The 25,978-nt window shown below is 42.0% G+C and overlaps 1 protein-coding gene across 2 annotated transcripts in view; it reads left to right on the top strand.

The window, feature by feature from the left end:
• The window catches only part of LOC132821637 (solute carrier organic anion transporter family member 2A1-like), a 151,357-nt gene that overhangs the window by 12,775 nt on the left and 112,604 nt on the right, over nucleotides 1-25,978 (top strand). For both annotated transcript variants that reach the window (XM_060834345.1, XM_060834346.1), the window contains exons 2-3: nucleotides 16,846-16,983; nucleotides 25,307-25,469. In XM_060834345.1, the coding sequence (XP_060690328.1) occupies nucleotides 16,846-16,983; nucleotides 25,307-25,469 (301 nt within the window). The remainder of the gene's footprint in view (nucleotides 1-16,845; nucleotides 16,984-25,306; nucleotides 25,470-25,978) is intronic.

Below are 25,978 nucleotides of genomic sequence, written 5' to 3'. Positions count from 1 at the left end.
GATAATCAGCATGGTTTTCTCACTAATTTGATTGAGTATTTTGAGAAAATGAAGATGCTTGAGGGTAGGGCAGTGTATGTTGTGAACATGAACTTTAGTGAAGCATTTGACAAGATTCTTTATGATAGGTTAGTCCAGACGGTTAAGTAAAATGAGATCTGCAGGGAGTTGGTAGGTTGGATACAAAATTGGCTTGGTCAAATAAGACCATAAGTAGCTGTTGAGGGGTGTTTTCCTGATTGGAGATTTGTAACCAGTGGTGTTCTCTAAGGTTCCGTGCTGGGATGTCAGTTGTCTGCGATATTTATAGAAATAAATTTGAAAATGTGAGTAGTCTGATCAGTAAGTTTGCAAGTGAAAATTGATGGTGTTGTGGGAGAGTGAGATTGCCAGAGAATGCAGCAAGATATAGGTCAGTTGGGAAGAGAAATGCAGATAAGAGTTAACTCATGGACTGGTGAGACTAATTCTTTTGCTATTCTTTTTCTCCTGTCTACCAAGCTATCATAGACTTACTATGTCTTGTCTCACCTACATCTCTCTCAAATCCGTCATTAACTATCTCTAGCTCTGGAGGATAGCAAATCAAAATGCTTCTGTCTACACTGATGCTACCAGACCAGAAAAGTTTTTTTCCCAGCATTCTGGGTTGATGTCAGATTTTCAGATTTGGTCTAGTCCTGAAGTTTATAACTGTTCAACTGCATATCCAATGAGTTTGGAAATGTTTTGAGGATACTGTCAGGCAGCAGGTTCCAATAGCATTCCTTCCACACACACCCCCCCCCCCCCCCCCCCCCCCCCCACCAGGCTACATTGTCAGTGCTGGTTGCTGTTGACACTCCACAGGCCCCTTATCACCGCCAGGATGTTGTAAGGTTAACTGACAAAACAGTTTTAAGAGCTTTTTAAAAGATTGAGTTGTTGCCGCCTCCTTTCCTTACAATCCTACTAAAAGCCATTTGCAGTTGCACTTAGACCCGCTTATACTAGAAATTATTGGTCAGAATTTCCAAGCTGCATTAAATGTCTGGAAACTGGAAAAGGAGTAGATACACTTATCTCTTTATAAAGTATTAATGGGACAGAGTAGCAACCAGCTGCAGACTTCTTGTCATTATCCAGTGTTGCCCCTTTCTACTTACATTTAGTTTACACTCAACTAATTAAGCATAGGATTGGAAAGTAGATAATGTGAGATCCTTGTTCAAAGTGCCAGGACATTTCTAGTCACTACCAAGCCAGTGCATTTTTCATCAGCCTTGGGGAAGGTTTCAGAAGCTACACTCAGAAGAAAGTTTTTTATTTGCCAAAGTTTGTAAGAGGCAGATTGCGTTTGATTAACTGAATTGAGTTTTTTGAATGATGAAAGGACAACAATGCTGTATATGGATTTCAATGTATCAAATAAAGGGCTGTCACAGAATGGGCTGTCAAAATGTAAGTCACAAAATAGCAGAAACCAGGAAATAGAAGAAGAGTTGAGTAAATATTTTGCATCGGTCTTTATAATCATATTCTATACTTCTAGCAATCCAAAAATACTAAATCAAGGGGCAAAAAGAAGAAAGGAAATAAGTACAACTAACACTAGAGGAAAAAGTGCAAATAAACTATTGGGGCTCAAGGCCAATAAGTTATCTGGACCTGATGGGATGCATCCTTGGATATTAATTGAAATAGCTGCAGAGATAATTGAGAGTTGGGTAACCTGTGCTGACAGTTGGCAAATAACAATCGTGCCACATAATTGCTGGGCCAAAACCACTTGAATCAAGAGACCCTCTATCCTCCTCCCCTTGATATTTAATGATATTCCTTTTGCTGAAACATCTTAAGCTGCTTCATCAATGACCTTTCCACATCAGAAAGACCTTGACAACTTGGCTAATAAGTAGAAAGTAACATTCACCTCACACATGCACACTCTTTCTAGTTTTGACAGTTCCATTTCATGGCATGTGGGCATTGCTGGCTGTGTCACAGTTAATGACCGTTTCCAACAAGAGAGAATCGAACCATTGGCCCTTGACATTCAGTGGCATTCCAATCACTGAATCACCAGGGTGGGATAAATTAATTAGAAGCTAAATTGGATTAGTCATATGCAAGAGTGGATCAGGGATTTGGAATTCTGCAGCAGATGACCCACCAGCTGACTCAGCAAAGCCTGTCCTCACTTGCCTGGATGAATGCAACTCCAATAATGCTCAGGAAGCTTGAGACCATTTTGGGACAAAGCAGCACACTTGATTGACACTGCATCATTCACCATTCACTTCAACATTCAATCCCTTCATTCCTGGTGGTAACATCTATAAGATGCACTGCCAAAGCTCCTCTGACATCATCTTCCAGACCCACTGCCATCAAGAAGGACAGAGGCAGCAAATGTGTGCAAGCACCACTACTCTCAAGTTTCCCTCCAAGTCACTAAGCATCACTAGGTATGTATATATCCATTCCTTCAGCACCACTATATCAAAATCTTCACAGTACCTAATAGTATTTGTGGATGCATCTACATCAATTAAATAGCGGTATAAGGTTCTGGCCAGGAGGGCTTCCCTTGAGACTAAACTGTTTCAAGGGATGTTGTGATTGGAATGATGTCAGCCAGGTTGATCTCATAGAATGAGTTACCTGATTCGGGCTGTTAACCTGGGCCAATTAAGCAGTCCTGGCTGACATCTATAAGCAGCAGAGTCCCCCAACTCTATTTTGATTTAGTCCCTGCCCTCCCCTTCACTGTTTTGATCACACAGCATTGCCCTTTGATGTGAAGAGCACTGCTTGTCACTGGCCACTCAGGTGTTTTCCTATCTTCCTGGTGGTGAAAATTGAATAAAGATTCATGCGCTTTGTGTCTGTGTCTCACACCTGCACACACACACCATGGGTGCTGGGGAAAAAATAAGCACTACTGCAGTTGGGCGGTAGTGTGGGGGTTAATTTAAAAAAAAAGGAAATAACCAGGAGCTGTTTCCCTCTCCAAAAAAAACAGGAGTGGCTGATCACACAGCATTGCCCTTTTGTGAAGGGCACTGCTTGTCACTGGACCACTCAGGTGTTTTCCCTGTCAAGAAAGAAATACAGGAGATTCAGGTCCTTTGACGTGAAGGGCACTGCTTGTCACTGGCCACCCGGTGTTTTCCTATCTTCCTGGTGGTGGAAATTGAATACAGATTCGTGCACTTTGTGTCTTTCACTGTGTCTCAGAAAAAAAATAAGCAGCAGTGTCGGTAGCACTGCTACCTCACAGCACTAGGCACCCAGGTTCAATTCCAGCCTTGGGACAGACTGTGCAAACTCTACACAGACAGTCTCTGTGTCTGCATGGGTTTCCTCCGGGTGCTCCGGTTTCTTCCCACAGTCCAAAGATGTGCAGGTTAGGTGAATTGGCCATGTTACATTGCCCCTATTGTTAGGTGCATTTGTCAGAGGGGAATGGGTTTCGGTGGGTTGCTCTTCAGAGCATTGGCATGGACTTGTTGGGCCAAAGGGTCTGTTTCTACACTGTGGGGAATTTAATCTAACTGCTACATGAATTTCTTTTAAAAAGAAAAAAAAGCATGAGTATCGGGTGTTCTGCTCACCCTAGTAGCTGGCTCATTGCTAGTTGGGTCAATGCCATCTATTGTGTGTAAATCCCATGTAAATAAAAGTGCTGAGATACTGGCCTTCATGAACCTATTTCAGTGGCGATGAGGGAAAAACATGCCCTTGAAGAGATTTGCTTGCAATAGCTGTCTTTGAATTGGGATTTGCATTTTTGGCTTTATGCCATTATTTGGGAGGTTAATTCATTTGATTCTACCATTGAATATTGGGCCCAGTATGTGGAAAGGTTGCAATTTTTTTTCTGGGCAAAAGACATTGGGGGAGACTAAAAACAACGAATGATTCTTCTGATAGCGTGTGGTCCTGCAGCTTTTTCATTTATTAGGAACCTAATTTTACCAGTCACCAGATACTAGAACTTTTTAAGAGTTGATGGATTTAGTTAATGAATATTATGACCCCAAGCTGACTCTAATTCTGAGATGCTGTTAGTTTTACTGGACAGTTCGAGAACCACGAGAATCCATATTGGGATTTTTTGAGGTTAAGATGACTGGCAGAGATGTGATTTTGGTTTGGCCGGAAGTGAGATGCTGAGAGATCGTTTGGTATGTGGGATTAATGTAGTGATGTGACCATGTGAAAGCACCTAGCTGAAATCCAGCTGGACTTCAAACAGGTTTGAAGTCTACAACTGGTTTTGTTGTGTGAAAATGCAGCAAGTGGAGATTACAAGTTATAGGTTTTGTCCATGGAAGTGAACACCCTCACTAGGTTGACTGAGCTTGGGAACACTACTTGAGTGAGGGCAATTGCATAGTCTCACTCAGGACATATCCTGAACAGAAGGACCCTAGGTCGGCCCGGAGCAAAACTTCAAAACAAAGTCAAGCCTCAGCCCAAAGGGTTGAAATTTTCTCATGGATCCAGGCCGGCACGGCATTGTAGTTGTTGCTGCTATGTAGACTCGAGACAGCAACCAAGTCTCACGAGGCCTGACCTCAGGAAGAGATCTCACAGGTTGGAATCCAGGGGAGTGCACACCAAGAAAAGTTCAGCAACACATGGTTTGGAACAATTAAATTGCTTGGCGTGATTCAAATCAGTCAAAATAAACATCTGGTTAAATGATCATCTAGTTTTCTTGGAGGTTGATAGCTTTGTGTCTGTATTAATGATTGCAGAACCAGTCTTTATAAAATTCACTCTGGACTCCAAGCCTTAAGATTGCATAAGACCTTAGCCAGGTTGAGAACCTATACCACCTGTACCTACAGATTAAGGGTACAGCTTTGGTTCCAGTCTCTTATTGAAAAGCAGTTGGTTCACTTAGCTGATTGTAGTAAAACGCTCTGGCCCAGGTTTGATAGGCCGAAATTGGTTGAGAAAGATTCAAGTGGATTGGCTCAACATATTTTGATTGTCTGAGTGAAGTCCTAATTAAATACCTGGAAGATTTTCAGGAAGGTTTTGGGTCCAAGGTCACATTACATGCTGACCAAGAAGCAATTCCACGATTCTGCAGGGCCCGGCCAGAGCCATTTGCCTTACCTACAAATGTAGTCATAGCATTCAGGAGGTTGGGAAATGAAAATCATCAAACCAGTCTAGTTTGTGGAATGGATAGCACCGGTCGGACCGATCGTATAGTTTGACGAGTTGGTTTCACAATTGTGGAGATTTCGCACAAATGGTGAACCATTTTTTCACGGTTGGATAAATCACAATACCTTGCATGGAGGATGTTTATGTAATGTGGCAGGAGTAGCTGGACATGAGGCATGTGTACTGCAATTGAGATTAGATGAGGATTCCCAGAGGTACACTCCAATTAATACCCATAAGGGTTTGTAATATCTTACAAGATTGCCTTTTGGGGTATCATCAGCCTGTGCCATTTTCTAGCTGATGATAGAGAATATTCACAAGGTCTACTCCAGGTCGCTACTTATTTGGATGAAATGCTAATGATCAGGAAGACCAATAAGGAGCATGTAAGTAAATTAAACACTGGAACAACATTAAGCACTAATGTGGGGTTAAGCCTGAGGAGGGAACCTTGTGTGTTCCAGACACCCTACTTGAGCCACAGATTTGACAAGACGAGGTTACAAATGTTGGAAGGTAGTGAGGGCAGTGATAGGTTCCCCAGCTCCCACATCAATGCTGAAGTCTAGGCCTTTCCTTGGGTTTGTAAAATATTACAGAAACCTCATATGTAACCTGGCCTTTATCCTGGTGCCCTAACATTTGCTATTGAAAAGGTGTCAGGCTTGGAAATGGCCCTGTAGCCAAATGTCACTTTTAGGGAAGTAAAGCAGCTATCGGCATCTAAAATGGAATAATCCCACTGCAATCCCAAATGAAATGTGGTGCTGACATGCAATTTATCTCCACCTGGTAGTGGGATAGAATTGGCTTGCTGGTGGCCCAACAGAGAATATCCAATAATGTGTACTTCTCAGACTTTTGCTAATGCTGAATGAGGAAATGTCCAGATAGAGAAGGAAGGCTTATTGGTTATCTTTGCTGTGAGAAAGTTCTACCAATGTCTTTATGGGTGTAAATTTGTATTGGACCACAAACCCCTACTAATCCTTGTTAAAGACGACAGGGCTGTGCTGCCAACAGCTTCAGGTTGAATTCAGCGGTGGGCTTTTATTATATGTGCATGCAATTATAAGTTAGAACACTGACCATGAGGCCAAGTAGCAAATATAGACACCTTGAGCGCACCCCCTGTCCTTCTGGCAGATACACCACCATGGTGCCACTGCTGGAAGAGTCTGTTCTGGTTTTAAACTTTCTGGACATGCTTACTATCATTACTGACAGTATCAGACTATGGACAGAAATAAATCTGCCAAAAGTGCTGCCAAAACTGAAACTGCTGATGGTAATGGAAGGAATCAAAACAGGCCGTCACAAGCTGAATTGAAACCATTTTTGGACCCATTGATACTAGATCACAATGGAGGACAGTATGTTATTGTGGGAAACATGAGTGATTGTCCGAAACAAAAATCACTGCCAGATACAGGCTGATCTGCACTGGGGTCATCTGGGGATTCTAAAATGAAGATGTTGATAACTTATGTCTGTTGGCCAGGACTGGATACAGATATAGCAGTGTTGATGGGCAGTGCCCAGAGTGAACAAGGACAGAAATTACTTTTGACAGCAGCCCCACACTCATTGGAATGGCTGGGTAAATTACACATCGACTGTGCCAGTCCCCTCATGGACTCCATGTTTTTTTAGTCATTATGGATGGCCATTCAAAATGGTTGAATGTGCATAATGTTCGTTCATCAAACATGGGCGATGATTGCAAAAGATGCTTGCAACTTTTCAACACACAGGGGCCCAGAGGTGTTAGTCACAGATAACATGACATTATTTCCAAAAGGGAATTGAGTGTTTTGAAAAGTTGAGTGGTATCTGGCATGTACAGTCTGCTCCATACTATCCATCATCCAATGGTCTAGCGAAAAGTGCAGTCCTAAGTTTTGAAGGCAATTTTTAAGAAACAGCCTGCAACTTCACTTGATAACAAACTGTGCTAGTTTCTATTTGATTAGAGAATCATCCCTCACTCAACTATAGGGACAGCATCAGCAAAGTTTGCTCATGTGGAGAAGACTCCGCACCAGAGTCTGTTCTTCCCAGAACTGGGGGAAGAGTGAAATGGCATCAGGAACGTATAAGTCTCCTCTAACCGAGAGTTGCAGTATACTCCAAGGGGTGAAGTTTGGTTTTGAAACCATGAGAAAGACCCTGCCTGGGTTTGATGCATGGTCAACGCGAAGTTAAGTTCTGTGACGTACAAACTTTGGGTAGGTAAGATAGTCCTGAACAAGCACATGGACCACATGAAAGCTCTCACCTCACAAACAGGGCATGAACTAAGCATACCTGACCTATCAGAACATCCTGCAAGGCTATTTGAATTTGTGGAATCTCTCCTCTGCCTAATTTTGAAGAAATCTCTGAGGTCATGAGTTATATGGCAGATATCGCAGCCTCAATACTGTTATTGCTGAGATGCTTTGGCTGCAAGAGGCATACTACAGTCCAATACACACCACCAGTATCCGAGGCGCAGTCAGAGGAACTGTATCTGATGTGAAAATATCCAGGAGGAACTACAAGAGAAAGAATGGGCCTACTTTCTAGGACATTGTGGGGGAGGCATGTAGTGATTAGATCGAGGTCAGCTAACTGGATCTCAAAGAATGTGCTCCCTGTTTAGGCTATTAACCTAGACCAATGTGGGAACCCTGGCTGACAGGTATAAACAGGATTCCTACATTTATATTTGCAAATACTTTTACTGGGACTACATACCAGTTACCATGGCGATTCCAGTATTTCTGTCACATGTGCACTCTTGTATTCAAAACAATTGTTTGTGTACATGAAACTGTAAAATGATTTTGTTAGTCATTATTGATGTGTTTCTGTTGCTAAGTGTGAAGGTAATGTTCTAGTGTAAGCCTGTTGATACCAGTGAATTAGGTAGCTAGAACCCTGGGTCATAGCCTGGTTTGGGATGTGAGATGAAAAAGTCCACCTATTCAGTATTCTGATCTTTTCTGGCTTGTTATCCTCCCTCAAACCAGCACCTCCAAACATTAAATGTAAAGGTTCTTGTCATTAAATAATAGCCAGTTTTTAAAAAAAGGATTCTTTGCACCTTGTGTCTCACACCTGCACGCGCACACACAACATGGGGAAAAAATAAGCACTGCCTCAGTTAGGTGGTAGTGTGGGGGTTTTTAAAAAAAATTTAAAAAAAACAAAGAAAAATAAACAGGATTCCTAGGCCATCCTAGTCTCTGGCATGCTGAGAGTGGGGGGAGGGGGGGGGAGTGCGGGGAAGCAGGATGGGCTGCCCCAACGGTGTCTGGAAGCTGTCAGGGTGGAAGGAGCATGGGGGGGAACGAGAGCCAGAAGGAGCATTGGGGTGAGCTGCCCAAGAGTGGCTGGAATGTGGGAGGGACGTGGGTGGGGGGGGGCATGGGGGCTTGCTGGGGTGGGGGGGGGGGTCTGTATTCTATGCACCATTTTATCTAATTGGACTGTCTTTGCTGTATTTGTCACTGCCACGTTTGTGATGACTGCAAGTGGGATTTGAGGTTTGTCCTCATTTCCCTGAAAACTGGTTGAACATTGGCGGAACTTGGCTTTGCTATCCCTCTCCCCTGTAAAATTGCTGTTTGTCTGTATACAGCTGTTAATTGCTTATTTGTAAACTGTCCTATTTAATAAAATAAACAGGATTTCTGACTCTTGGCTCTGAGCGACCTGGTCAGAGTCTATTTACTAAAATAAACAAGAACATCAGGAGTTCTGCTCACCTTAGGTGCTGTGTGCTAGCTGGGTCAGTGTCATGTATTCTGCATGAGTAAATTAAGGGTGACTTGGTGATGGGATCCTGGTCTTTGAAGTTATTTCCAGGGAAATATGCTCTAGTTAATACAGGCATAAACTATGCTTACACTAGCAGCTTTCTATAGCTCCATCTGCTGGTATATTTGTGGCTGCTCCAAGTAAATACAATACACATAAATTTCTGTTCAGAAACATTAGCTCCAATTCTCTTTTTTTCTCTCCAGAAGTACCATGTTTAAATGATTCATTTTATTTCCAAAATCTTGAGCATGTCTTGATCATTCAACTTAAGACATATATTTTAACCTCTGTTTTAAATTTCTGGTGTACCCAGTTAAATACAACAAATCATAGAACAAATCTGCAATGTGGAAGTAAGCCACCAGAACCCTCTGAAGAGCATCTCATCCAGACCAACCCCTCCCCTACCGCCCACCCTATCCCTGTATTTCCTATGGCTATTCTACCTAGCCTACACACTCCTGGACACTATGGGCAATTTAGCTTGGCCAATTCACCTAACCTGCACATCTTTGAACTGTGGAGGGAAACCGGAGCACCCAGAGGAAACCCTCGCAGACATGGGTGGAGTCTGCAAATTCCACACACTGTTGCCCAAGGTTGGAATCAAACCTGTCCCTGGCACTGTGTGGCAGTACAACTAACCATAGATCCACTGTGCCGGCCCCTAAAGTGAAAGATTTGTCACCGGATTGTTGAGTGAATGGTTCTCCTCTCGGAATATGATCTAACCTCTGGCATGGTGCCATTTGTCTCTCATTGTTCCCCTGAGTTGTCCGTGTTAGAATTGGATTCAGTGCTTGAAGAAGGATCTGTATGATCTGATGATTTATGAGCTGGCCAGGACCATTGATTTTTTTTTGTATCAGAAACAGTAAGTGGTTAGATATCATGGGGGCTGTTTACTTTCCAAGATGTTTCATAAGCATTTTATTTTCTGGTTTACTGGTATAAATCTATATTTACACTCCTTGATCCTTCTTCTGTTCTTGATCCTTCTGTTCTTGATCCTTCTGTTCTTGATCCTTCTGTTCTTGATCCTTCTGTTCTTGATCCTTCTGTTCTTGATCCTTCTGTTCTTGATCCTGTTTCCCTAAATAGAATCATACAGCATGGAGATAGAGCCTTCAGTCCAATTCATCCATGCTGACCAAGTATACCATTTGCCTAAGTTTGGCCTATATCCCTTTAAAGCTTTCTATTCATATACCTGGTGAAATGTTGTTAACTGTACCTGCATCTACCAAGTCCTCTGGCAATTCATTCCACACACAAACCACCCACTGTGAGAAAGTGTTACCCCTCAGGATCTCTTAAAATTTACTCATCTCACCTTAATTATGCTACCTAGTTTTGAACTCCCCTACCCTCAGGAAAGGACTGTTACTATTCATCTTTCTTATGCTCATGATTTTATAAACCCCTATAAGGAAACCCCTGAAACTCCTATGCTCCAGGGGAAAAGGTCCCATCCTATCCAGCCTCTTGTTGATTATCAGCTCATGGAGTTGCTGGGGAAGATGTATGCATTGGTTGTGTCAAGGTGAATGTACATAGAGACTTTCCCTTCATCAAGGAGCCCTAAAATGGAGGCTGGGTAAACCTTTACTCTGGCTTGAGAATCTGTAGTCGAGAGTAAACGGGTTGAATGTTTACTTCTGATACACTATTTGAAACAGTCTATAAAGTAATTTATTAATTTTATTTTGTATGCAATAATCCTTGACTGTACTTTTAAAACATTCACAGCATTTTGTGAATGTTCAATGAGTGACTGGAAAATACAGCCTGTGGGCTAAGATTCAGTTTGGCATGGAGGAAAAAAAATTGAATTAAAAACAAAAAAATGTCAAATGGAAATGTAAAGAATGAAAAGCAAAGAGAAAGAGAAGGAGGGGGAGGGGGGGGGGGGGGGAGTGGAAATAAAGGGGAAATTATATTCTAAAAGCTTGAAGTCCAAAGGGAGAGGGGCATGTTACAATATTTGCTTGGCTAGTGAAAAACCTCAGAGTAAAGGAAGAAAGAAAGGTTAGTAGCTTTAGACGCTGATGCTGATACCCATTACGTATTTGACAGGAAATCTGCATTTTATTTAGAGAAGATCTAGTTAAAATATTTCAATCCATTTGAAAAGATATCTGTGGCATTGAAATGCTTGGAACAGTGTTGTGATAGGTACGGTTATGAATGTGTACATCAGTTCATCAGAAGATAAATCTGCAGGCTATGATGTTATTAAGAGATTTATCCAATACTTTTCTAGATCCATAGAGTCATAGAGGTCTGCAGCACAGAAGGACCCTTTGGCCCATCACATTTGTGCTATTCAAAAACAACCATTCTAGCTATTCTAATTTCTAGCATTTGGTCCATAACCTTGTATGCCTTTGCATCACAAGTGCTTTTAAGCATGTTCCTGAAGGTTATCAATTAAAATCCGGGCTATACGTTACTTGTAGAATCTTCAGGAGAAAAAGAAATGCTATGGGATACGTGAAGTTCAAGAGCAAAAAACACACAATGTGAGAAATCATGATTATAGTAGAATTCAGAAGTAGTACTGCTGTAATCATCAAGACATATTTAGATGAGCATGAGGTATCAAAGATCTGAACATTTGTAGTTCAATGGGTCACAATGTATCTCACTCAGTTACATGCAGAAATCTGGTAATATAGAAGAAATAGAAAATCTGGAGATGCTCTTGTTATTAGTTTTAGGAAACAAACTGAAAGATACCAAAATAATAAAGAAGAATGATTTGGTACCTAAAATATAAAATAAAGAAAATAACATGTTTTCTTTCCAATAAGACAGGATGTACTAAAAATAGTTGCAGGAACTGAAATGGCAGGCCTATTAATAGAATAAATACCTAAGGCAACCTAGGAAAAGGGTGCATCACGAAAGGCAGTGGATATACCAATAGTACAAGTGGATTGTGTAAGCTCAAAACTTATTGGTAATGATCGATGGCTCAGGACAATCAAGCAAATTCTTCCTTCATTATTGCTAAGGTGAATCCGATTGCTGGAGACTCAATATTTTATTTCCGAGAGAGGTATTTCTTCCAAACAAGAAGGCAAACCAATAAAGATATTGAGATGTAGTGGAGAAAATCAATTGTTGATGCTGGGTTCTGATATAATTTGTCATCCAAAAGAGTTGATGAAAGAAAAAAATATGAACTTAATATATGCACCAAGGTTATGAAGTAATCCTATTATGTGAAATTTGTATAAACAGAACAGGGATATAAATAAGGAAATTGCAATATAAAAATGAAATTGTCCCTGAAATATGTATTTTCTTTCTGTGAGACTTGAAAATTATTGTGCTAAAAACAGAGAAACTGAGGTAGCACGGTGGCTCAGTGGTTAGCACTGCCGCCTCACAGTGCCAGCGACCCAGGTTCAATTCCAGCCTCTGGCGACTATCTATGTGGAGTTTGCACATTCTCCCCGTGTCTGCGTAGGTTTCCTCTGGGTGGTTTGGTTTCCTCCCACAATCCAAAGATGTGCAGGTCAGGTGATGTTGGCCATGCTCAATTGCCCATAGCATTAGGTACATTAGTCAGGGGTAAATATAAGGTAGGGGAATGGGTCTGGTTGGGTTATTCTTCAGTAGGTTGGTGTGGACTTGTTGGGACTAATGGCCTGTTTCCATGCTGTAATCTAATGTTTCCATCTAATCTAATCGAGCACACAGATGAGTTTAAGCGTCAGGAAGAATTACTGCAAATGTATAAGGTGCTGGTGAGACTAGAACTAGACTACTATGAGCAGTTTTGGTCCACTTATTTAAGGAAAGATGTGAATTTATTGGAAGCAATTCACTGAGATGATCCCTGGTATGGAGGAATTGTCTCAAGATCAAAAGCTGTCGAAGTTGGCAGTCTACTCACTGGAATTTAGATTTCATTGAAACACATAGGATTCTTAAGTCACTTGATAAGGCAAATGCTGAGGTATTGTTTCCTATTATGGGAGAGTGAGCTTTAAGAATCAAATGGGCCAAAACCTGTTCTTATTTCTTGTGGACTAGTGTTATGAAGGTTCATCATATTATTACAAAACTTGGTTTCTAACATGGATGTCTTCAAGTTTGATTGGCATTTCCATTTTGTGGGCAATAATAAGGTCTTAGTTTCATTTTGAGCTCTGTGAGATATTGGGATGTCTGGCAATGTGTTACATGCATTTAAATGAAGCATTTGAAAAGAAGAAGCTCTGAGGCAGATAGTTTGGTGCATTAGAAAACCAGAGCTTTTATCCAGCAACAATTGACTTTTGACATAGAAAGACAGAACAAACCCTTAATTCCCTTACTCACTAAGTATATTCAAGAGAGATTTTTAATGTCCCAGCCTCAACAGCCCACTGTGGTAAAGAATTTCACAAATACACAATCCTCTGAGCAGAAATTCCTTCTAATTCTCTGTCCTAGCTGGGTGACCACTTACTCTGAGATTATGCCCACTGGTTCAATACTCTTTCACCAAGTGAAGCAAGCTTTCCACAGTTACCCTGTAAAAAGACACTTAAGGATCTTTCAATAAGGTTACCTTTCATTTTCCTAAACTCCAATATGTACAGGCCAGTCTTCTCAACCTCTCCTCATAAGAAAATCCCTGGGATCAACCTTCATGGGATTGTTTCCAATGACAGTATATCTGTCCATAGATAAGGGGATCAAAGCTGTTCAGTTTTTCAACTGTGGCCTGACTAGTGCCTTTCTAGTTTAGCAAGAATTCCCTATTTTCTAGATTCCATTCCCTTTGAAATAATGACCAATGTTCCATTTGCCTTCCCTATTACCTGCTGAGCATTTATTTGTTTTTACAATTTATGCTGAAAGACTCCCAAATCTGTTTGCATTGCAGCTTTTGCAATTTTTCTCCATTTTAAACAATATTCTTGTCCTTGCTGCCAAATAAACAGTGTCACATTTTCCACATTACATTCCATTGGTCAAGCTTTTTACCGCGCATTTAGCTTGTCCGTACTCCTTGAGACTCTGTCACTCCCATCATTTGCCTTCCCATTTATTTTTGTCATCCTCAGACGTGACCAGAGTACATTCATATCCCATCATCCAAGTAATAATCAGCAAATGATAGACAGAACTAGTGATCCCACAACCAAAAGACCAGAACTTAGTTGAGTGGTACACGAGTTGTTTCTGACGTCGAGGCCTCACTGGACTTCTCCCAAGATTGTACCATGCTCCTCCTCATAGTCTACATCATTCAAGTCTATATAAGATGTAACACTTTCATTAGAGCTTAATTTCTCCATCAGAATCTTTTAGTCAAGTTTTGCTGATCTCTAAAATCTAACCTCTGACCTACACTCATTATCACAGTTCTGTATGTTTTTTCCTGCAATTTGATACCCACCAGTAACACTCGCACTTGGTTGCAGATGTTGCATCCTTCTCATTGCATTTCATTCTCAATGGAATGTGCATTGATCAAGGTGCCCAAACCCACCAACTAACCTGAGCCAACGGATGGTACTTTGACATTGACATTGCATACACCTTCTAAGGTCCTCTCCTCCTCAGAGATCAATGACTATGCTCTCTGGGTAGCTGGCAGCTGGGGCCACTGACTAATCAATTGCAGAAAACAATGATCAGTACCTCTTGACACAACAGATGAAGGCAACAATGAGACTGTTATACCTCATACTGAAATGTGTGCCATGGCATGGAACATAAAGAGCAATGTTGCTGCCCTCAATCCCACTCAGCCCTGGCAAAGACACTCAGACACTACTACTCCTCCATAAGTGAATCTCCAGCCTCTCTATTGCCAATGATTGGCTGACTTGTATTCTAGTCAACTCCAGAATCTTCTTCCATAGCTGTCACAATCACATATACACCTCTAGCCCATGTGCGTTCCCAGGCGTTTTGGCCCTTTTTCGTCTGCTGAGGTGAAAGGTACAATACTGAATGATCTAACTTCTGAGACCACTCCAGTGTGCTAACTGCAATCTTTTTGGGCCTGGATCTTGTAACTGGCTTGGTGGAGTGCCACAAGTGAAAGTGCTGGAGCCTAAGTGATTTATAATTTATATTAATGAGTTAGATAAGGATACAGAGATATTGAACTTAAGTTTGATAATGATACAAATTTCTTTGGGAATGGAATCCATGAGGAGGACAGAGATATGGACAAGTTAAGCAAGTAGGTGAAAGGCTGACAGTTCCAGTGTAATGTGGGAAACTGAAATTATTCACTTTGGTCACAAGAACATCTGAGCAGAACATGTTTAATACCTGTGAATGTAGCTAATATTGATTTTCAAAGAGACTTGGCATTCTTGTCCAGGAATGTGGAAAGCTAGCATTAAGATACATTGAACAATTCAGAAGCAAAGTGGCATGTAGCCTTTACTACAAGGGGATTGGAGCACAGGAATAAAGATGTCTTGTTATATTGTGTAAGGTCTCAGAACACTTATTGAAAAATAAGCTAATAGAACAGGAGTAGGCCATTCAGCCCTTTAAGTTGCTCCACCATTCAAAGGTTAGGCATTTGGAAGTTATTGGGCTAGTATAGGTTAGGTAGGATTCGGTCGGCGCAACATCGAGGGCCGAAGGGCCTGTACTGCGCTGTATCCTTCTATGTTCTATGTTACATCTGATCACTTTCTCCCCACAACCAGAATAGTGCCTTGGTTTCTGTATTTAAGGAAGCACATAACTGCTTTGCTTTGGAGACCGTAAAATGAAGGCTCACTAGATTGGCCCCTGAGATGAAAGGATTGTCTATTTATGAACGGGTGAGTAATTTGGCTTTGTATAGGTTAGAACGACAGGTAATGTTATTGAGTCACATAGGATTTTGAAGATGTTTTATAGAGTTGCCACGAAGGTTGTTGCCACTGGCCAAGCAATCTAAAACATGGTAAGGGCTGATCATTTAGGACGAAGAGAGGAGAAACTACTTTTCTAAAATGATCATTTATCTATGGAATTCTCTTTTTCAGAGAGTTAGGATGTTTTGTCATGTATTATGTTTCAGACTGGATAGGTAGAGTTTTGGTCTCTTGGAGTTCCAGGATATGAGCCAGCAGGAAAGTAAACTTGGAGCCCACGAGCAGGCCATGATTGTATTGAATCAATTGTGTCAGTGGGCTGTGTGGTCTATTTCTGCTCCTATTTATTACGTTCTTGTCAAGTTTTCATGCCTCTACTGCTTCTGTCCTTTTTTTTTTGTAGTGGTTTATGTGATGTGGCAGAAATAATACTTATACTGCTGCACATACTATAAGGCCTCAGCTCTGAAGTACCAATTGTAAAATCTCACTTGTTTACTTATTTCTATTTGTATAAAGCATTTATAAAAGGTGCTTTGGGGAAAATTTCAATTTGTTGCCAGCACAGTGGCTCATTAGTTAGCATCACTGCCCTACAGCAGGGACCCAGGTTCGACCCCACCCTTGGGCAACTGTCTGTGTGGAGTATACACATTCTCCCTGTTTGCGTGAGTTTCCTCCCACAGTGCAAAGAAATAGATGGATTGGCCATTCTAAAATGCCCATACTGTCTAGGGATGTTCGGGTTAGGCAGATTAACCATGGGGGATGCAGGGGTACAGGGATAGGGTAGGGAGTTTGATCTGGATCAGATGCTCTTCTGACGATCTCTGTGGACATGGGCTGAATGGCCTCCTTCCACACTGAAGTGATTCTATGATTGCCATGTGACAATAGTCCCGTAAACTAATTACCAGTTACTGGAATAGCTTCAGAATACTTTATCAGTACTTGGACTAATTTTGAAGATGCTTTGAATGTTGAGAAATTGATGTTGAATTGCACAGACAGTCCACTAACTATTGTCCCTTCTTCTTTCCAGCTGTTTGTCCTGTGTCATGGAATGCTGCAGTGTTCCCAGCTCCTGTACAGCGCCTACTTCAAAAGCAGCATCATTACCATTGAGAAACGATTTGGGCTTTCCAGCTTCTCGTCTGGCTTCTTGTCCAGCCTGCATGAGGTATAGTAGTGGAAACAAGCCAAAGTTTAGCCCAAGACCAATGTAGTTCTGAGGGAGTTAAACTTCAGATAAACAGGGTTGTTTGGGATTCAAGTAAAAAGTGAGGTCTGCAGATGCTGGAGATCAGAGCTGAAAATATGTTACTGGTTAAAGCACAGCAGGTTAGGCAGCATCCAAGGAACAGGAAATTCGACGTTTCGGGCCAGAGCCCTTCATGTCCGCCCTATGTTTGGGATTCAAACACAGGGCGGACATGGGTCTGTGTGAGGTCAAAGGTTAGTGATCAAAGAACAACAAGCAGCACAGGAAGATGACCTTCAGCCCACCAAGCCTGAGCCAAACTACAAATCTGTATCTACATGATCCATGTTCATCTATTCCTAGTCTATTCACTTATCAGTCTTGTCCCTATTCCCTGTCTATTAATGTATTCATCTTGCGGGAATTACCCAGACAGTTACAGCCAGACGATTCTGAACAATTTAGCTGCCCTAAAACTGAAGTGAGATCACAAGACAAGGAGCCACAGGGTTATGTCTTCTGGTAAGTTTTTACATTTATCTAAAGTTAATCAAATTTTGAACTAAAGCTACAAAAACAGGAATTGTTAGGTAAACTCTGCAAGAAAACCGTCAGAGTTAACATTTCAGGTCCAGAAATCTGTCTGCATAAGATAACTGAAAATAAACATCCAATGATGGAAGGAACAAGATCCTGATTTGTAGTGGAGACAGATTCAATTCCGGCTTTAAAGAGGGAAACAGATCAATAACTGAAAAGAGAACCATTGCAAGAGTGCATAGAAAAGATGCTGGTATGGGATGAGGTAAATTGTACTTGAAAGTGCCTTGATGGAATAGATTCATCTTGGAGTGCAATTACTAGCGGTGTTCCACAAGGGTCTGTTTTGGGACCATTGCTGTTTATCATCTTTCTAAATGATCTAGAGGAGGGGCTTGAAAGCTGGGTTAGCAAGTTTGCGGATGACACGAAAGTCGGTGGAGTTGTGCTGGCACAAGTGCTATAGGCTGAATGGTATCCTGTGATGTGATCATTCTACAATTAGAGTCATAGAAATGTACAGCACAGAAACAACTCATCCATGTTGACAAGATATCCTAAACTAATCTAGTCCTTTTTTCCAGTATTTAGCCCATGACCTTCTAAACCCTTAGAGTCATAGTCAGGTGCTTTGGCCCAAACTGGTCCATGCCAATCAATGTCCATCAACATTAACCCCAATTCCCCACACTTGATCATATCCTTCTAAACGTTACCTATCCATGTATTTGTCCAAATGCTTTTTAAATGATGTTAATGTACCTGCCCCAACCACTTTCACTGGTAGCTTATTCCATATGCGTACTGCTCTCCAAAACTGAACACAATACTCCAAGTGCAGCCTCCCCCACGTCCTATATAACTGCAATGTAATTTCTCAACTTCTACATTCATAGAACATAGAACATAGAAAAATACAGCGCAGTACAGGCCCTTCGGCCCTCGATGTTGCGCCGACCGATTCCTACCTAACCTACACTAGCCCAATAACCTCCATATGCTTATCCAATGCCCGCTTAAATGACCATAAAGAGGGAGAGTCCACCACTGCTACTGGCAGGGCATTCCATGAACTCACAACCCGCTGAGTAAAGAATCTACCCCTAACATCTGTCCTATACCTACCACCCCTTAATTTAAAGCTGTGTCCCCTAGTAACACCTGACTCCATTAACAGAAAAAGGTTCTCAGTGTCCACCCTATCTAAACCCCTAATCATCTTGTACACCTCTATCAAATCTCCCCTAAACCTTCTTTTCTCCAATGAGAACAGCCCCAAGTGCCTCAGCCTTTCCTCATACAATCTTCCTACCATGCCAGGCAACATCCTGGTAAACCTCCTCTGCACTCGTTCCAATGCCTCCACATCCTTCCTATAGTATGGCGACCAAAACTGCACACACTACTCCAGATGAGGCCGCACCAGAGTCTTATACAACTGCAACATGACCTCAGGACTCTGGAACTCAATTCCTCTACCAATAAAACCCAGTACACCATATGCCTTCTTCACAGCACTATTTACCTGGGTGGCAACTTTCAGAGATCTGTGTACATGGACACCAAGATCCCTCTGCTCATCCACACTACCAAGTAGCCTACCATTAGCCCAGTAATCCATCTTCTTGTTATTCCTACCAAAGTGAATGACTTCACACTTAGCTACATTGAACTCCATTTGCCACCTTTCTGCCCAGCTCTGCAACTTATCTATATCCCGCTGTAACCTGCCACATCCTTCTTCGCTGTCCACAACTCCACCGACTTTCGTGTCATCCGCAAACTTGCTAACCCAGCTTTCAAGCCCCTCCTCTAGATCATTTAGAAAGATGATAAACAGCAATGGTCCCAAAACAGACCCTTGTGGAACACCACTAGTAACTGCACTCCAAGATGAATCTATTCCATCAACTACTACCCTCTGTCTCTCTCCAGCCAGCCAATTCCTAATCCAAACCTCTAATGCACCCTCAATGCCATACCTCCGTAGTTTTTGCATTAGCCTACCATGGGGTACCTTATCGAACGCCTTGCTAAAATCCATATACGCCACATCTACTGCTTTACCCTCGTCCACCTCCTTAGTCACCTTCTCAAAGAACTCAATAAGGTTTGTGAGGCACGACCTGCCCTTCACAAAACCATGCTGACTATCCTTGATCACATTATTCCTATCCAGATGTTCATAAATCCTATCCCTTACAATTCTCTCTACAATTCAGTGCCCTGATGAATGAAGGCCAGTGAGCCAAAAGCCGCCTTCACTTTTCTCTACCTCGGATTCCACTTTCAGAGAACCATGCACCTGAAATGCAAGCTCCCTCTGTTCCACTATGCTCTTTAAGGCCCTGTCATTCACCATGAAACTCCAACCTTGATTTAACTTTCCAAAATGCAAGACGTACACTTATCTATATTCAATTCTACTTGCCATTTCTTGGACCACTTCCCATGCTGCAAATTCTGACAACCATCCTCACTGTCCACAATACCTCCTGTCATCTGCAGACTTAGTAATTATGACTTGTACATTCTCATGCAAGTCATTGATTTAGATAACCAACAGCAATGGGCCCAGCACTGATCCCTGAGACACTCCTCTAGTCATAGGCCTCCAGTCCCACAAGCATGCTTCCACTATTATCCTCTGCTTCCTACCATCAAGCCAATTGTGTATCCAATTTGGCAGCTCACCATGGATTCCGTGCGATTTAACCTTCCAGAGCAGCCTACCATGTGAAACCTTATCAAGGGCCTTACTGAAATCCGTATGGACTATGTTTACTGTCCTGCCCTCACCAACCTGCCTGGTCACTTCAAAGAATTCCCACACACAAAGCCATGCTGACTATTCCTAATCAAACCCTGTCTTTGCAAATGCATGTATATCTTATCCCTCAGAATCTACTCAAGTAACTGACCTGTCCCAGCTGTTAAGCTTACTGGTTTATAGTTCCCAGGTTTTTCTTTGCAGCCCTTCTTGAATAATGGCACAGCTTTGCTACCCTCCAGTCTTCCCGGATCTCACTGGTGGCCAATGATGATGCAAAAATATCAGCCAGAGCCCCTGTAATTTCTTGTCTAGTCTTTTGCAGTGTTCTTGGATATATCTGATCAGGATCAGGAGATTTATCCACTTTCATATATTCTAATACATCCAACACTTCCTCTAATGTGATACAGAGTGTCTCCAAGATATGACTGCTAACTTCCCCAAGTTCCTATGTCATCTTGACATTCTCCATGGAAAACACAGGCAAAATATTCAGTGAGGACCTCACTCACCTGCTGCAGTTTTACCCATACATGTCCACTTTGGTCCTTGAGGGGTCCTATTCTGTATCTAGCTATTATTTTTACTTTAATATATTTAAAGACCCTTCTTATTCATGTACCCATCTAGATGCTTTTTAAATGTTGGAATTGTACCAGTTTCCACTCTTACCTCTGGCAGCCCATTTCAGACACTCACCACTCTCTGCACAAAAACATTGTCCCTTAGGTCCCTTTTTAAATCTTTCCCCTCACTCAGTAAACCTATGCCCTCTAGTTTTAGCCTCCATTATCCTGGAAAAAAGATCTTGTTTATTCACTCTATCGAAGGCCTTCATGATTTTATAAACATTTATTAGGTCATCTCTCAGCCTCATTTCCCATGTTTTATCACGCTATGATGCCATCTCACCAGAACTAGAGGGCATAGGTTTAGGATGAGAGGGGAAAAGATTTAAAAGGGGCCTAAGGGGCAACTTCTCACAGAGTGTGGTACTTGTATGGAATGAGCTGCCTGAGGAAGTGGTGGAGGCTAGTATAATTTTACAACAGTGAAAAGGCGTCTGGATGGGTATATGAATAGGAAGGGTTTAAAGGGATATGGGCCAAGTGCTGGCCAATGGAACTAGATTAAGTTAGAATACTTGGTCAGCATGGATGTGTTGGACTGAAGGGTCTGATTACATGCTGTGCATCTTTGACTCTATGACTCTATTTCTGCCTTATCCTGTTCACAAGTCCTTTTCCACGCCTCCTTTTTTGTTCTTCTAATTGTTTTCTTACGTTTCCTCTTGCACTTCCTATATTCCTCTAGGGCCACAGTTGAATTGCTGTCTTCCAGTCGTGAATTGTCCTAGGCATCACGGTGGCACAGTGGTTAGCACTGCTGCCTCACAGCACCAGGGACCCGGGTTCAATTCCCGACTCAGGTGACTGACTGTGTGGAGTTTGCACATTCTCCCCGTGTCTGCGTGGGTTTCCTCCGGGTGCTCTGGTTTCCACCCACAGTCCAAAGATGGGCGGGTCAGGTGAATTGACCATGCTAAATTGCCCATAGTGTAAGGTAAGGGTTAAAGGAAGGGATATGGGTGGGTTGTGCTTCGGCGGATCGGTGTGGACTTGTTGGGCTGAAGGGCCTGTTTCCACACTGTAAATAATCTAATCTAATCTAATCTTGTGTTTGCTGAATTTATAGCTCCTATATTTAACCCCCCCCCCCCCCCAAAAGCATACATCTTGGACCTGTACTCTCCCCAGTTTCATTTTGAAAGCCCCACTGGTCTATTGTAGACTCATGTTGCTCTCAAACAACTTTGGCCAGAATTTGCTTCATTTTAATAAAATCTGCTTCACCTAATCCAAAGCTATCTTTTGCAGACCATTTTTTTCCTTGCCCATAGCAAATGTGAACTGTACCATGTTCTGGTCACTATCGCTAAAATGTTCTCCATTCCCACATTGAACACTTAGTCATTGAGATGTACAGCATAGAAACAGACCCTTTGGTCCAACCCGCCCATGCGACCAGATATCCGAATCCAATCCAGTCCCAACTGCCAGCACCCAGCCCATATCCCTCCAAACCCCTCCTATTCATACATCCATCCAAATGCCTTTAAATGCTGTAATTGTATCAGCCTCCACCATTTCCTCTCACAGCTCATTCCATACACGTACCACCCTCTGTGAAAAAGTTGCCCTTTAGGTCTCTTTTATATCTTTCCCCTCTCACGCTAAATCTCTGCCCTCTAGTTCTAGATTCCCCAACCCTAGGTAAAAGACTTTGTCTATTTATCCTATCCATCCCCCTCATAATTTTGTAAACCTCCAAGGCCATCCCTAAGCCTCCGGTGCTCCAGGGAAAACAGTCCCAATCTGTTCAGCCTCTCCCTATAGCTCTAATTCTCCAACCCTGTCAGCATCCTTGCAAATCTTTTCTGAACCCTTTCAAGTTTCACAACATCTTTCCAATAGGAAGGAGACCAGAATTCCAACAATGGCCTAACCAATGTCCTGTAGAGCCGAAACATGACCTCCCGACTCCTGTACTCAATACTCTGACCAATAAAGGAAAGCATACCAGACGCCTTCTTCACTATCCTATCTAACTGCAACTTGTCTTGCTTCATTCCCAAGAACTACATACAGCACTGTGCCATCCCTTGTTAGGCATTCTACATATAAAAACAAAAGTACATTTTAGGAAATCTTGCCCTTCTAAACTCTAAACGCTGACTATCCTAATTTATGTTGGGAAAATTGAAATCCCTAGTACAATTACCTTTATTACTCTTGCATATCTATTGTGAAAGGTGTATGCATTTCTCCCTCTGATGATTAGATTAGACTTAGTGTGGAAACAGGCCCTTCGGCCCAACAAGTCCACACCGACCCACCGAAGTGCAACCCACCCATACCCCTACATTTACCCCTTACCTAACACTACAGGCAATTTAGCATGGCCAATTCACCTGACCTGCACATCTTTGGACTGTGGGAGGAAACTGGAGCACCCGGAGGAAACCCACGCAGACACGGGGAGAACGTGCAAACTCCACAGTCAGTTGCCTGAGTCAGGAATTGAACCCGGGTCTACGGCGCTGTGAGGCAGCAGTGCTAACCACTGTGCCACCGTGCAGCCCACGATTTCTCTCTCTCTTTTGAGGGCCCATAATACACTCCCAGTAAAGTAGCTGCCTCCTTAACATTCCTAAGTTCGACATACCGTAATTGATGCGTAATTAATAGGCTACTTCACCACACCTTTTTACATGCACCCCAGAGAAAAGATCTTGTCTATTTACCCTATCCATACCCCTCATAATTTTGTAAACCTGTATAAGGTCACCCCTCAGTTCCAAGGAAAACAGCCCCAGCCCACTCAGCCCTTCCCTATAATTTAAATCCCCCAATTCTGGCAACCATGATTTGGGGATTCCGGTGTTGAACTGGGGTGTACAAAGTTAAAAATCTCTCAACAGCAGGTTATAGTCGAACAGGTTGACAACCACCTGATGAAAAAGCAGCACTCAAAAATCTAGTGCTTCCAATTAACCCTTCATAACCATGGCAACATCCTTGTAAATCTTTCCTGAACTCTTTCAAGGTTCATGATATCCTTTTGATAGGAGGGAGACCAGAGTTGCACACAGTATTCCAAAAGTGGCCTAACCAATGTCCTGTACAACTACAACATTATCTCCTAACTCCTATACTCTAAGCAATAAAGGAAAGCAAATATCAAATGCCACCTTCACTTGCCAATCTAAGTTGTATTATAAATACATTAAAGGGAAGAATTTGAATAGGGCTGATTAAGGACCAATGGGAAAATCTGCAAAGCAGCAAGATATTGGAAGGCTGTTAAATGAATGCTTCTCTTTGGTCTTCACTCTGGAAAAGGAGAACATTGTCCCTTTTTTTAATTCCATGTCTGTGAGGAACTTGTGCAGTTTGACATGGGACATAGAGAGGTACTTGTGGCACTAACTGTTTTAAAACAGACAAATCCTCTGGCCCAGATGAATTGCCTCCCAGGCTGCTGTGGGAGGTGAGGCAGGAAATTACAGGGGCTCTGAGGGGGATTTTATAGAAGTGTATAGACGAGAGACATGGATAGGGTGAATGCACTCTGACTTTTTCCCAGGATTGGGGATTTGAGAACATGAGGGCATCAGTTTAGGATTAAAGGAAAGAATAAAGGGCACCTTGAGGGCAATTTTTTTTTACAGCAGCGAAGCAGTCTGACGATCCCCAACCTTCAACTCCAGAGCTGCAGCTGAATTAGGTGAAGAGCCACAACCTTCCAACTCGAAGTAATCTTGTGTATGCTACAAGAAACATTAAAATTAATTCTGCTTACATATTTTCAAATCTATTTTGGTATTTTATGTGAACTTTCCTTGTATTTGCCATTCTGGGAATGTGTGTTTCAAATGCGGGGTTTTGCTGAATTTAATAATTTTCAGAAGTTAGCTCTCATGATGATCAAGAGCTATCTGCAATGAAATTTATAGTATGAAGAACTACTGTGTGATTAACTTAGATTCTAGGGTTTCGCTTTGCCATTCAAAATCAGTCATCACTTCTCTGGATGATATGGAAGCTAATTCACAAATAGTCACAACAGTGTTCAGATCATCAGTCTACAGACCAGACCACATGCACCATTTTGGGTTATTTTGTCCCAGGTTACTTTGCATGAGTGAAAACAACAAATGCTGGAGATCACAGCCATTCAGACAGCAACCATGGAGAGAGAGCAAGCTAACATTTCAGGTCTAGATGAAGAGTCATCCAGACTCTGTTAGCTTGCTTTCTCTCTCCATGGATGCTGTCTGACTCTGATCTCCAGCATTTGTGGTTTTCAGTACAGATTCCAACATCTGCAGTAATTTGTTTTTACTTTGCATGATATTTACAGTACTTTCATCAGTAGTTCTTGATCTGCATTTGGACAAAAATATTTTTCTGTTACAATTTCTTTCAGATTGGGAACTCACTTCTGATTGTTTTTGTCAGTTATTTTGGAAATCGTGTTCACCGACCGAGATTGATTGGAATGGGTGGTCTTCTCCTCAGTTTTGGAGCTTTTCTGCTCACCATTCCTCACTTCATTTCTGAACGTTACGAGTACTCCAAGGCAGCAAATGGTAAATCAAGTTTGTTATTTCTTATCATCTGTATGTACCATATGTATGAGAATCGATATAGAAATATAGATACAGCTGCTTGCTTTGGAATTCAATTTAATGAAAAAGAGACATTGCTAAAGCTTCAGCAATATGTCCCACTTCTCGCAGTTAGGCTTCATGAAAATTTCATTGGCTTTTCAGTTGTTTCATTAGATGCCTTGCATCAAAATTAAATCACGCTAATAATTGGGAGTAGAAAACTTTGACATTTTGGTTCTTGGGTCACCAACCTGTACTGTTAACATTGCCAAACTTGTAGTATTTCCAGCATTTCCTATTTATGTTTGAGTACTCCTGGTGCAGACCATCAGTCTCTGTGCAGGTCCTTTGGTCCTAGCTTAGGCCCAACATTCCCACTGCAGGTCCATCACTCCTTGTTCAATGCCAATATTCTGAAGTCAAGCCAAATATTCCCAGCTGAGGCTTAGTACCAATACTGCTAACTCAGGCCGAATATGCCTACCTTA

The sequence above is a fragment of the Hemiscyllium ocellatum genome, chromosome 13 (genome assembly GCF_020745735.1).
Source record: "Hemiscyllium ocellatum isolate sHemOce1 chromosome 13, sHemOce1.pat.X.cur, whole genome shotgun sequence".
In the NCBI taxonomy this organism is placed as follows: domain Eukaryota; kingdom Metazoa; phylum Chordata; class Chondrichthyes; order Orectolobiformes; family Hemiscylliidae; genus Hemiscyllium; species Hemiscyllium ocellatum.
The sequence above is the reverse complement of the archived record's forward strand: the minus strand, read 5'-3'. Positions and strand labels throughout refer to the sequence as shown.